Source organism: Sciurus vulgaris (assembly GCF_902686455.1).
Source record: "Sciurus vulgaris genome assembly, chromosome: 10".
Taxonomy (NCBI): Eukaryota; Metazoa; Chordata; class Mammalia; order Rodentia; family Sciuridae; genus Sciurus; species Sciurus vulgaris.
The window spans coordinates 120,226,533-120,239,999 of record NC_136470.1 but is presented as its reverse complement, the minus strand read 5'-3'; the positions used below and the strand labels follow the sequence as shown (position 1 = coordinate 120,239,999).

Genomic DNA, 13,467 nt, shown 5'->3' with positions numbered 1-13,467 from the left:
CAAATTCGAGCACACACTGGGGGCTTTCCGTATTTCCTAAGTCACCAGATTCAGCTGGCCGGAGTCACTCGGTAATGGAGCCCTAGGGTGCGTGATTGGCTAGAGCCAGTCCCCACCCCGGCCTCGCCCCCAAGTTCTGGTGCGTAGTTGCCGCAACCTGTGGGGAACCTTGGTGCTCGGAACCTGCCGGGTTCCAGTCCGTGGCTTGCAGCCCAGCGACAGTCATGGAAGCGGATGCTGCCCGCGAGCCCGAGACCGCGGAAGTGCTGCCCCAGCACAAGTTAGACTACAAGTCCCTGGAGGCTTACCTAAACCGTCATTTGCCTGGCTTTGGGGCGGAGCCCGAGGCTACGCTGACCATTACTCAGTACAGGTATCGATGCAGCAGAAACAGATCTGTGCATTATGCTCTCTTTCCTTTGGCCCTGGGTGGGTTCCTATTTTCCCCATTCCGATTTCTTTTTCTGCAGCGACTCATCCTGTGGGCAGGGACTGCTGTTGTCTGTACCAGAACTCCATTTCCGGCTGGTCCCAGTTCGAGGGCAGTACTGGAAACACAATAACATTTGCCATGACACTACACACTGAAAATTTTGTTAAAGATTTATATTATGTGACGCAAGGATTCACTGAGTAGTTGAGGCTGAAAGTACAGTGAGAAATAGTTTCTCTGACCTTTTGTGCCACACGCTTAAGACCTTTTTCTGAGAAGCCCGTGTAATCACGTTTGATTGACCATATTTTTTGGAGACAAGAGTTAGTAGTACCACCTGGAGGATGAAATAGATCCTAATCCCTTCACTTGGCAAGTTACAGCACCACTTTGGGCCTCAGTTTTTGAAAGCAGGAAATGAAACTGGATGAGATGATCCGGAGAATCCCCTTTTTAAAGTTTTAAAACTTTATTTTAAGATTGTATTTTTATAAACACAGAACTATAGAAAGACTCCTAACTTGATCTTCCACTTACTACGTGGGAATTTTAAATATATACATAAACTTTGAGAACAAGTTTCCTTTTGTGATATTTGCGTGTTCTGATTAGTCTTCATAATGAAATAAAGTAATATGGGTAAAAGGGTATAAACTTTGAAATAACACTGGCATTTTATCATTGGTGTTTATATTCTTTGACTGTTGATTTCAGTGAAAATGGAAATAAAGGAGATGAATAAGAGAGTCTGGGGGTATAAAAATTAAAAAGCCCCATGTCCCAGGAGATATTTTAGAATACAGGAGAAGTGGAATAAAGAATAGCTGAAATTTCTGGCCTAGAAGACTTATAATGTATACAAACTAAAATAGATCAAAGTTCAATGGTCAGTTGTCACGCTGGAATTTGAATCATTGCCCTTTGAACATCAAGTCCTGCTTTGGCAAAAAGGAATAATATTCACATTCTAGAATTGCTGTGGAGTCAATAATTGAAAGATACTTAATTCTGAATTAAATTGAATTTTAAACTATAATAATGCTTAATAAATGAAATTAGTTGTGCTATAGAAATTACTTGGAGAAATGTTCCAGAACTTGATGTAATACATACAAATGGAACTGGATCCTACAATGAATGAACAAATGAAAAAATTTATGACAGCAGAAGACACATTAAACCACAATGGAAGCCTCAATAATTCCGAAGTATCTTGTTTTTTTTTTTTTTTTTTTTTTTTTTTTTTTTTTGGCAGTGCTGGGGATTGAACCCAGGGCCTTGTGCTTGCAAGGCAAGCACTCTACCAACTGAGCTATCTCCCCAGCCCTCAAAGTATCTTTTTTGAAAAACCCACATTTTCAGATTATAAGTGCCAAAACTTGAGCAGAAGAAACAGCTAACAAATACACATTTAGAAAATTCATGTATTAAAGAGGCAATCTACACAGATAATAGTTTATAAAAGTTCAATAAACAGATGCACTGTGTTTCTATACTTTACCAACAGTTAAAAAGGAATTTTCAAAAAACTATAATTAATAAGAGCATCAAAAATAAAAATTACCAACAAGGCACTATGGCACATGCCTGTAATCCCAGCTATTTGGGAGGCTGAGGCAGGAGGATCATAAGTTCAAGGCTAGCCTCAACAATTTAGGCCCTGTCTCAAGAATAAAAATTTTAAAAAGACTGGGGATATAACTAAGTGGCAAAGCACACCTGGATTCAATCTTGAGTATGTGTGTTAATGTATGAATTTAATATTGGTTTATATATTAAGTATATTAATATTCATTTTATAAAAATATAGAGAAAGTGACAAAACTTTATTCTCTGTAGAGAAAATGGCAAAACTTTATTAGGACTTTAAAAAGAAAATTTTAAAATTAAGAAATTCCATGTACATGAGTAGAAAAATACAATATTGTAAATTTTTCTTTTTTAAAATTCTATTTTTTTTTCTTTAAGATTGATCCTAGATTTTGTGTGCAGGAGCATAAGGTTAAGAGCAGCAGAAACACTTCTAAGGAACAACAAAATGGAAATTTGAATAAGATAGCATGGTATTAGCATAGAAATGGATAAGTAGACCAATGAATTTGAGATTTCACAAAAAGATTCAATATTCATAGAACTTTGATATATGACAGGGCTGGCATTAAGAATCAGTGTGGAGGCAGACTTCTTAAATAAATTATACTAGGACAATTATTATCCATATGAAAAAGTTGAAATTTGACCATAAGAGAATAATTTATACATTTCTTTTTTTTTTTTTTTTTTAAGTCCTTCAGCTGGGATTGTGGCTCAGTGGTAGAGCCATTTCCTGGCACATGTGAGGCACTGGGTTCAGTTCTCAGCACCACATATAAATAAATAAAATAAAGGTCCATCAACAACTAAAAAAAATTTTTTTTAAAAAGTCCTTAAGGAACATGAAAAGATAAAACATTTTCAGCACATATCATGTGTAATAGATTCCTACCTAGAATATAAAGAAACATAGTGGCCCCACAGAGAAAATGGGCAAAAGACTTGAAAATGCTCAACTTAATTATGCTGTAGTAATAAGAGAAATGTCAATGTTTTTGAAAATGAGATACCATTTTACCACCAGATTGACTTTAAAATCTGACAGTATACAGCATTGGTTAGGATACAAGGCAACAAGAATTCATAGCGGTGAGTTAGTATAGCAGCCAATGGAAAACAACTTGGCTTGATCTTATAAAGATCCTCATAATCCAGAAATACTGTTTCCTAAGTGTACTGGAGAAATTTTTATGCTAGGGTATCAGGAGGTAATGTACAAAAGCATTCACTTTGTAGTACAAAAATCCAGGACCCAACAAGTTTATTGGTAGTAAAATAGATGGATACATGTACTGTAATGATGTAAAGGAATGCCATCCAGCAGTGAATGTGGGTCCCCTGCAGCTGTACACAGCACAGAATAAAAAGCATGGACAAATAAAAAGCACATTTAGCATATTGTTTAATTAAACTTCAAAAGAAGGGTAAATGTAAAACTTAGGGCTGTAGTCACTCTGAAGAAGAAGGACATACAGAGGGCTTCAAAGATGTGATAATTTTCTCAAGGTAGTGAGAACATTGGTGTTTGTGGTGTTATTCTTTATGCTTTTTCAGTTTTGTTTCTGAATTTTTTAATTTGCAGAAATTAAGTCACTGGAAATATAAATAATTTAGAACTACACAGTAATGAAAGCATTATATAGCATGATACAACAAAACTTGTGACTTGCAGCTGAGTGCCTAATATATATCTGACACTCTCCCGTCCTCTGGGATATAGCAATCTTGCCATTTGGAACTTCCATTCTATTTAAAGAAGACAATTTCTAAATAAACACAATTTCTAAATACGATAATGTACTAGAAGTTGTTATACACGGGTGGGAGAGAAAAGGAAATGTTTAAGGGCAAGGCAGGAAGACTTCATTTAGAAGGTGGCACTCCCCAGGGACTTGAAGGAGATAAGAATGTGAGCCATGTAAATATCTGGGGAAAAAAATGTTCAAGACATAGGGGACCACTAATGCAAACGCCCTGAAGAGGGCATATGCCTACTATGTGGAGGAGGACAGGCTGGTGTGGCTGAAGAGTGTATGTAAAGGCAACAGGAGCCCTGTCAGTTGTTAGCACTGGGCTTTGACATGTTGAGATGGGGAAAGATTAGAGATTTTTGAGCAAAGGAGGAAAGTATTTTTTTTTAAACATAAAGATCACTGATATGAACAGAAAGGTCGAAAGGCACATTCTGAAGAATACATTCCAGCAAATGAAAGAGAAATAGGGTATACTAATAAAGTAAAATTCTCAGAAACTCTTATTTGAGGCTTAAAAAGCAATACATAGTTGTCTTCTGCATAAACAAAAAATTCTGTAAGAGACTTTTCATTATCATTTAGCTCTACAGAGTTCTTTAAATTTATGAAAGAAATAAGGTAAATTTTTTTTCCAATTTGAATATTCGATGAAGCACCCCACTTTCTCCTAATTATTCCATACTAAAAGAAAAACAGGTAATGCTAGTGTGGTGCAGATTCAGCACTATTTTCCTTATCCTGCTATTGTTCTTTATGTGGTGACTCTGGTTTAATTTTGCTATATCCCCCTTCACTGGAATCACTGTCTGATCCACCTTCAACCACTGAAGACTGCTTGTCTTGGAAGAACTTTCACAGGCTTTGTGGGAACTGCTCCTGTCTTTTGGGGTAAGATAGTGAAAAATACTTCTTGCCAACTCCTTGTTTCCAGGTATCCCAGAATATCTCAAATTCGTGATTAAATGCCAAAACTTTTCGACTATTCATCTTCACAAAATTTCCGAGGGGGACCTGTGCATAATCAATTCCAAAGTCTGATGCTTGTTTATATATGAATCCCTTACGATGATTGTGATCCACTAAGCTTCTGATCACATATGCCTTTTTTTTTTTTTTTGGGTGCTGGGAATCGAACCCAGGGCCTTGTGCTTACAAGGCAAGCACTCTACCAACTGAGCTATCTCCCCAGCCCCAACATATGCCTTTGATTCATCTATTTCCTTTGGTATTAGGTGAATCTGATGTAAGATAGACAGGTCTTCTTTTTTTTTTTTTTTTTTTTATGAGTTCATTATAGGGCTCTGGTTTGATGTGGCTATCCTTCCAGTTGACCCATCCTTTGTCATTTTCATCAGTGTTCTTTTTCAGTTGTCCTCCATGGCTTCAAACTGCACAATATGCAGTGCTCCTCAGTTTTCCACATAGCATCGTTGACTGATGAGGTCAAGGGTAAACACAAGACAAGTGAATCACAACGTTCCAGTAGAGAGAAATTAGTGGACGTGGACTAGCATGGTAGTGTAGAATGTGCGAAAGTGGTCATGGTGAAGGTTTATCTTGAAGAATTTACTGATGAGATATAGCATGGGAAAGAAAAGAAAGAGACAGGAATTACTCCATTTTTGCCAGGGTACCTGGAAGTATGGGATTATCATGAACTGAAATAGAGGTGACTGTAAAAAAAAAAAAAAAAAAAAAAAAAAAAAAAAGCAGAGAAAGACTATCAGGAACTCAGTTTAGGAATGTTAAGTTTCAAGATGGCTTTTACACATTCAAGTGAATATGTATGTACAGCAGCTGGATGTGAGCCTAGAGGTCAGATCATGGGTCCGAATAGACATAATTTTGGGAGTTATTAACATAGAGAAGGTATTTAGAGCCATGAGATCAAAGAATTACAGAGAAAATGAGTCATAAAGCTGAGGTTTAAAAATTGAGTCCACAGCACCCCAATATGAAGAAGTTGGAGAATTAAAAGTAACCTACAAAGGAGTCTGAGAAGGAGTGACCAGAGCAGAGGTGAGAACCATGGTTTGTATCAGTGACCTTGAAAAAGTAGTTTTAGTGGAAATATGGGAATGAAAGTTTGATTGAAATGGGTTTAAGAAAGAACAGAGAGGAAAATTGGAGCAGGGAGCATTTCCACAAAGGGGAATAGAAATGTTTTAAGTGGAAGGAGAAGTGGGGTTTAAGAAAAAGCTCAAAAAAAAAAAAAGAATATATATGGCATATATGGCATGCTGGGTGCTGATGGCAGAGATCTGTAATTTGTGCAAGAGGGATATCTATAACAAAGACCTTGAAGGCCAGAATGGTTCAGTTCACAAGAGATGGAGGTTGTCCTTAGACATGGATGTGAACATTCTTCTGTAGACTCTGGAGAGAAGACAATAATATATGGATATGGATAATTGTGTGCAGTGGGTATTCTAGCATAAATTTGTGGAGATTCTGATCCAATTGTTTCCCACTGAATTGGGAACCTAGATAATTAGCTGAGAATTAAGATGGAGGAGAAGGAGCTAGATGTTTGAGGAGAATGAAATTATGAAGTAGTCATTCAAGAGCTTGGAAGAATAAATGGGCTAAGGAAAAATGATTGCCAAGTGGGGTCACTTTGAGGTTCATGGTGATGAATTTGAAGGATGAGTAGTTATTTTAGTAGATTTTTTTTTGCCCAGGTACTCTTTTTATTGTTTCTGTATACATCCAGCTTTGTTGAATTTTTAATAGCCAGCATCTGTGGCTCTTTTTTGGGGGTTTTGTTTTTTTGGGTTTTTTTGGAGAACTGCCCTTCTGCTATTGGAGCCCCCTTTGTCCTGAATGTTGTAATGCCTGAGATGCCCTTAACCTCAAGTGATTCAAGAGTCTTGAAATCTCCATCATCTTTGCTTCAAAGATAAGGCAGCTCTTAGGGTAATAGAAACTGCAGAGTTGTCCCCATGCCCCAAATCCCTGCCTACACTCCCATGAGTTAAGGCTGAAGTTACCCTTTTAGGAGCTTTGTCTTAGAGCATACCCTTGCTTGTCTTTTTTCCTTTCCCTGACCACCAATGCTTTATTAGTTTCTCAAGCACTTCTTTAAGTTGCTTGTTCAAACATTTTTTTTTCCCCTCAGGGTCTGCTTCTCAAAAACTTAACCTAAATCAATAATTATGACCATACATTTCTTTCTCTGGCTACATTCAGTTATGTAAGTATAAGCAGAGAATTGGATTTAACCAGGATGGGGATTTTTATAAGCAAATACCATAAAGTGAGAGAAGTGCAAGTGCATTGAAGGTACATTCAAGGTAAAGGTTATGTAATTTACCATTAAATTTAAGCTAGTTAAGGAAGGGTGTGGTGGGGAGATGTGAGTGGAAGGAAGTATGATCAATGAATGGTAAGATCTTAGAACTAAAGGATTGTGGAAGTTGAGGTACTAGCCAAAGTGAGTGAAAAAATAGGAGATCAGAGAAATGCTTACAAAGTAGGACTATGCTGTGCTTCAATGGTTGGTGTTTATTAGTTGTAGGATCTAATAACATGTGACTGATATAGTGTCAAAGAAAATATCAATGGAAGAGAAAAATTCAAGGGACTGATAGATTTTGAGTATTAGATAGGATATCTGTGTGGATTTTGAAATCATTAATCAAGTATTATTTATGAGAGTAATTGTCAATCAAGCTAAAATTCTCCAGAAATGAAGGGGAATGATTTGGGAGTCAGTAAGTGGCTACAGTAAAATAAGGCTAGATGGTGAAAGCAAAATAACCGAAATGGAACAGAACCTCAATGGATCAGCAAGGTTTCTTTATTAAGCAGTGGAATGGCACATTTTCAGGAGAGTAAATGGCAATTGAATACAGGAGGGGTCTGATTCTGATAGGGTTGCAGTGAGATTTGGATCTAACAAGTGAGATTTGAATCATTTGCCAAGTGCATCAGTTGGGCAATCCGGGAGAGCAGTTGGTAAGTTCAAAGCCTAAATCAAGGAAATAGTTGCAAAAGTTCAAAACCCATCGTTGCTGGGAAAGGGTGAAAGTCCAGAGCCCAGAGCCCACTGTTTGTCTTCTCTCCCTGGGATTCGTTGTCCTCCGTTCTTCCTGGGGGTTTTTGTTCCCCTTTTCCCCTGGGAGTTGTTATTTTCTGTATCCTTCATTCCAGACTCTGAAAAGGGACAATGAATTGGGGCATAGACATCAAGTCTGGCTGTTTCCTGCTGAGGGGGTGAAATAGGGAGATCCTTCCTCATCTCAGACCCTGGAAGAGAACATGGAGACCCTGGCACCCAATGTGGGGGCAGAGTCTCATGATGTGAGACTGGAGGGTGGGGTTATACAGAGCAAAGAGTCTGGAATGAGAATGAAGGACACAAACTACATCTCCAGACCCATGTGGGGGAAAATCTACCCCTTGGGAAGCCTGCAAGATAAATAGGGTCTTTCTGGGATATTCCTGTTTTAGAACAAGAAGATGAAAAGCTTATTAAGAGAATAAACTGAAGATGTATGGGATTGTGAAGGACTGTGAGTCCTGGGGCACAGTGAAAAGGCATCAGAAGCTTGAGATATGGATGAGGGGTAGGAGAACACACAATAAGGAATGCGAAGAGCCTTATGGTAATTATAATGCAGTAGACAAGTGGTGGGGATGTGGGAATCTTTGTTGATGACATCAACAGGGATGAAGACCACCATGGTGGTCTCAATGCAGTGGTGCTATGAGTAGTGTTAAGAACTGGGATGGTGTAGTATTACTAAACTCAGGTTCTTTTATTCAGAGTTGATTGAAATGAAAACTGGACCCAGAAGTATTTAAGCACAAGCAAGGTTTTATTGGGGGTTTCTGCTCAAGACAGAAGGGAGAGAGCACTGATCAAGAGTGTCAAGCTAGCTCCAGCAAAGGACAAAGGTGTACGTACAGTATTTATGGCATCTACAGGGTAGGCAGGAACCTGATCTCTTGACATCACCACATGTAGTGTTGGGATTTTCGCTACACCTGCATTCTTCTTCATACATCACGTGTCTCCTTACCATCTTAGGTCACCACCTGAGGTGGGGTGTTTCACTATGCTAGCGAATTGAAGGTTTACTACCGTGGGTTACTTTAGTGACTGTTACCTGCATATGCATGCATTTTGGTTTTTCCCTTATCATCTGGGAAAGTCCGATAGCATTTTCAGAATGAGGTCAACTATTGTCCCGTTTCCAGTTATTTTGCTTTGACTCCAGTTTCTTGGCATTTCTGCTGACCACATAATCTCAGAAGGCTGAGCTAACTTCTCAGCCTCCCATCTCCTATCAGTGTTATCTCACTCCCATAGCCTTGAAGACTGGTGCACTTTTAAACTCCTAATTTTTTGGTATGACTGTTAACCCCATAAGATAGAGCGCTAGCTTGGCTCTTATTTCCCTCAAGAGATGTTTATCCCTGAACACTAAGACATCCTGTTTTTCACAGAGGTCCCCGACTATCTCAGTAGGTAGTTGGAACTGGGGAATGGCAGTCGAAAGCTAAGTGCTCTGAGTTTACTTTTTTGTTTTTATGATGCCAATTTAAAAAATATTTTGTTCTCAGACATGAATTGCACTTTCCATTTATTTACCACAAGGATAAAATGCAACCATAAACTCTTTCATTGTATATATTCAGGTATTCAAAATGTCTAAGAAAATGTTACATAGTACCTGAAATATGATTTTTTAAATGCCATCAAAATAACTACTTACAAATTGGTGTCCTTCAAATTTCATGAATGTGTTCAAACTTCATGTTGTGATTTCGTTGGCTTAATTTATATCTGCAATCATGATTCCGAAAGAAGCACCTCTGGAATGATAAGCAACCACTCCCAGGGAAATTGCTAGTAAAGCACCCAGCATGGTGCCTGCTCTCTGTTCACTGAGACATGGTGAGACATGGAGGAACTGCAAATCCTGAATATTTTCAAATTTTCTCTGGACAAGGGATAAGATTTAATGGAACAAGATGCTGACTAGGTAGCCACAAACATAAGTGGCCCTTATAGGGTTGATGCTTTTTTTTTTTTTTCCCAGTTCTTGGTTTTGTTTTGTTTTGTTTTGTTTTGAATTTTTTTATTTATTTTATTTTTATGGACTGCATTTTGATTCACTGTCACAAATGGGGTACAACTTTTCATTTCTATGGGTGTACATAATGTAGATTCACACCATTAGTGTAACCATACATGTACATAGGGTAATGATGTCTGTCTCATTCCACCATCTTTCCTACCCCTCCCCCCTCCCCCCTTCTCATTTTTTCCAGTTCTTCTGTTGAAGAAGTCCTACAGTAATTTCTGAGTTTTTGAAGTTTGGAGATGCAGGTAGAGCCACCACCAAGGTAAATCCATGGTTCTGAGACTTGTCCACCATGACATGAGTAAAAAAAAACAAAACATTTCTCTTTCTTTATGGACAAATTAAGTTAATTTTCTAGCTGTATTACTCTGGAGACTTGATAAAGGTGGCTTATCTACTGTGTTTCTAGGCATTATTTATGGTAAAAATAAAATCTAATTGAGGAACTATCTGAACTGGAAGGTCTGTAAATAAACTTTATCTGTTAGGAAGTCATAGCTTTGGACCTCCCTGCTTATAGCAAGTGTTTGCTGGTCTTGTCCCTTGTTAGGCCCTAAAGCTGTGTACAAAGGACTACTACTGGAGATGATGGTTCCTATGGAGCATGAGGCTTTGCTGTGGTCTGAACACATGTGTCATCTTCAAATTTGTATGTTGAAATTCTTCCCCCTAATGTTATGGTATTAAGAGGGCCTTTGGGAGATGATTGGAGGAGACCAGAGCCCTCATGAAGGGATTAGTGTTATAAAAGAGGCCCAGAGACCTTTCTTGTTCCTTCTGCTATGTGAGGAAATGGTGAGAAGGAACCATTTAAAAGAAAGCAGGTCCTCACCAGACACCACATCTACTGGTGCCTTGATCTTGGACTTCACAGACTTCAGAACTTTGAGAAGATGCCTGATCTGTGATATTTTATGCAGCCTTTAATGGATCAAGACAAACTTCTCAAGCAGGGTAGCACCCACACTTACCCATTGCCTGCTCTCATTTCCTTACACTTGAGCTATCACTAAGGGGACACAGGGATGTAGAAGAGCCCCCAGACTGTCATGTGGGTTACCATGAGGATTCCAGTGAAGAAACTCTGATGTTGTCCTGTTGGCATACAATATTTCTTGTCTTGATTAGCCTCTAAGTGAACTGATGCTAAAGGTATTCTTTTAGGATCTGGTGAGATTGATATCTAGTCGAAGTCTTCTCCAACCATGTGAGGTCTCTAGATGCACACCTAAATGTAATGATTGCATTTTTGTTAAAAGAAACTGGACAAGCCAAAAGTTCTCCCTTTCAGATTGTAGATCAACATATTTCTTTTAGCACCAAATGTCTCATCCAAGTCCTAAACAATAGTTACGAGTTGGCTTAATGAGTATCATCCTGATGTTGAGTCCACCACTGGTCCAAATTATCTGGAGGCCTGATGAGTTGAGTGGTTAAACTTAACCAATGCTATGTTGACAGTCAGTGATAAACCTTCAATGCAGATGAGCATCTGCATTTTTCTTTTTTTGTCTTTGTTCAAACCGTGGTAGATATTTCCTCAGAAGAAAAACTTTTAGTTTTTTAATTGCTGTTTGGGAGATAAAATCCATATAATATAAAATTCACAATTTTAATGATTTTGAAGTGTATAATTCAGTTGTTTTCAGTATATTCACAATGTTGTATAACCATCACCATTATCTAATCGAGAGCATTTTGTGTCACCCCAAGAAGAAACCTCATGCTTCCCAATTCCCTCCTCCCCCTGCCATTAGCAGCCACTATGCTAATCATAGGATTAGGTGGTGCTAAGATCATTGTTCTTTGATATGAATCCTGGGAACGATGTTTCTGGAGTATGGGAGAAAGAGGACACTGCTACTGCATTCAGTCTGGCCTCACTCTTGTCCTTTCCTGATAGGGGGTGGAGTCCTAGGGAGAACTTCAGAGATTTCCCCTCCGACTTTCCCCTATTACCTAATGCTTCTGGGATTGATTCCTTTGCTTGTTTAGTTAGGGTTTCTCTTTCATACTATTGAATTCTTCAAAAGTTGGATGATGCGTAACTGCCCATGTTATCAATGAAGGTGTGGATTGAATAGTTTTGTTAATTGTAGTGCATATCCTTAGTCCATGTGAGAATTTCTGTACACCTGGAGAAGAAAACCAGTGCATTATTGCCCATGAGTTACCAGGGGCACTTTTACACTTTCCTGACCCAGATGCTCACTCAGGAATCTCACTTATCTCTCCTTTTGTAGAAAGCTGCATTTAGTTGCTAGCCTTGGTGACATAGGGGGGGTTCTCTCTCCAAGAGCAGGTAAGAGGGTACTAACCCAGATATTCCAGGATCCTTTAATGCTTTTCTGACTGATTACCTGCAATTTATCTCCCAGCTTTTATTTACTTAGATCTATGCATTGTCATGGGTTACTTCTAATAAAACATGATTTGCAACTGGAGATGAGGCCCTCTCTTCTACCTGTATGGGTCATAGATTCTCAGCTACTAGTATATTGCATGCTGGGGGTGCTAATAGCATCCCTGTTGGGTTTCTAACATTCAGGTGGATTTCTTTTCATTTCCTATCTTTTCTGACATTTCTGCAGGAAAAGAAAACATATCCTTATAACTCACCTTTTCTTTGCTTTTATCTAGGTCAGGGAAGTCCAATCCAACTTTTCATCTCCAGAAGGGTTTTCAAGCATATGTACTCAGGAAAAAACCACCAGGTTCACTCCTTCCTAAAGCACATAAGGTATGACACATAAATGTAATGGTATATTTTTTGGTGACAAGTAAATGCCTTTTATATACACAACAATAATCTAAATTGCTTTTTTAAAGTCATCTTCTGGCTACTGAATAATAGGAAATGCACTTTATTTCTAATTAAAATTTCACTTGAGTTGTATCCCTTTTTATTTTAGAAGAGAATCTGGGGTTGAAATCAAAGGCTATCTTAGGCCATTCATCTTGATAAGCAATCATCTTGTGGGATTTGATTCCTCCATGTGTACTTGGCAAGGAATACAATGAGCCCATTAATATTATCAGTGTTGCTCATTTCTAGATGTTTTTGTTACATAAATGCTATATCTAAGAATAGTATCTATTTGCTGAATTACTTTAGCACACTTGCTGCAAGGCTTTAATCTTAATCTTTTGGTGATAAGACTTGAATAAGCATCTTAATGTATTCTCTAAATGTTAGACTTAGAAGCAAGAATTATAAAAGATTTTTATTAAAAACTAAGTTTTTCTACTTACCCTTAGTTGAGCACTTCAATGTATATGTGAATCAAGGCATCTCATTATATCTTGGAAACATATAGATATTATATTCAATCAATAATTTTTTTAAGAAACTAAGTTTTCCTGTTTGTATTAAGAGATATTGTCTATGGATATTTAGAGAATAAGAACAGAAATCACAGTACTGAAGAACGATAAAAACACTATGCATATTTAGGGTGTTACTGTGATCTTGTCTAACAGGTGCTTCCCAGGCTTAGCTCAATGGGAAAGGACCACTGTGGACTGGGCTTAATATCACAGTAATGAAAAACTGCAGATTCTAACTTTCTTGGTCTCATCATACTAGAAGACTGTG

The 13,467-nt window shown here is 38.0% G+C and overlaps 1 protein-coding gene across 2 annotated transcripts in view; it reads left to right on the top strand.

Annotated features, from left to right (window-relative positions):
• The first annotated feature begins 218 nt into the window (after positions 1 to 218).
• The window catches only part of ACAD11 (acyl-CoA dehydrogenase family member 11), a 78,884-nt gene continuing 65,635 nt past the window's right edge, over positions 219 to 13,467 (top strand). For both annotated transcript variants that reach the window (XM_079101283.1, XM_079101282.1), the window contains exons 1-2: positions 219 to 373; positions 12,513 to 12,612. In XM_079101283.1, coding sequence (XP_078957409.1) covers positions 225 to 373; positions 12,513 to 12,612 — 249 coding nt within the window. In that variant the 5' untranslated portion in view covers positions 219 to 224. The remainder of the gene's footprint in view (positions 374 to 12,512; positions 12,613 to 13,467) is intronic.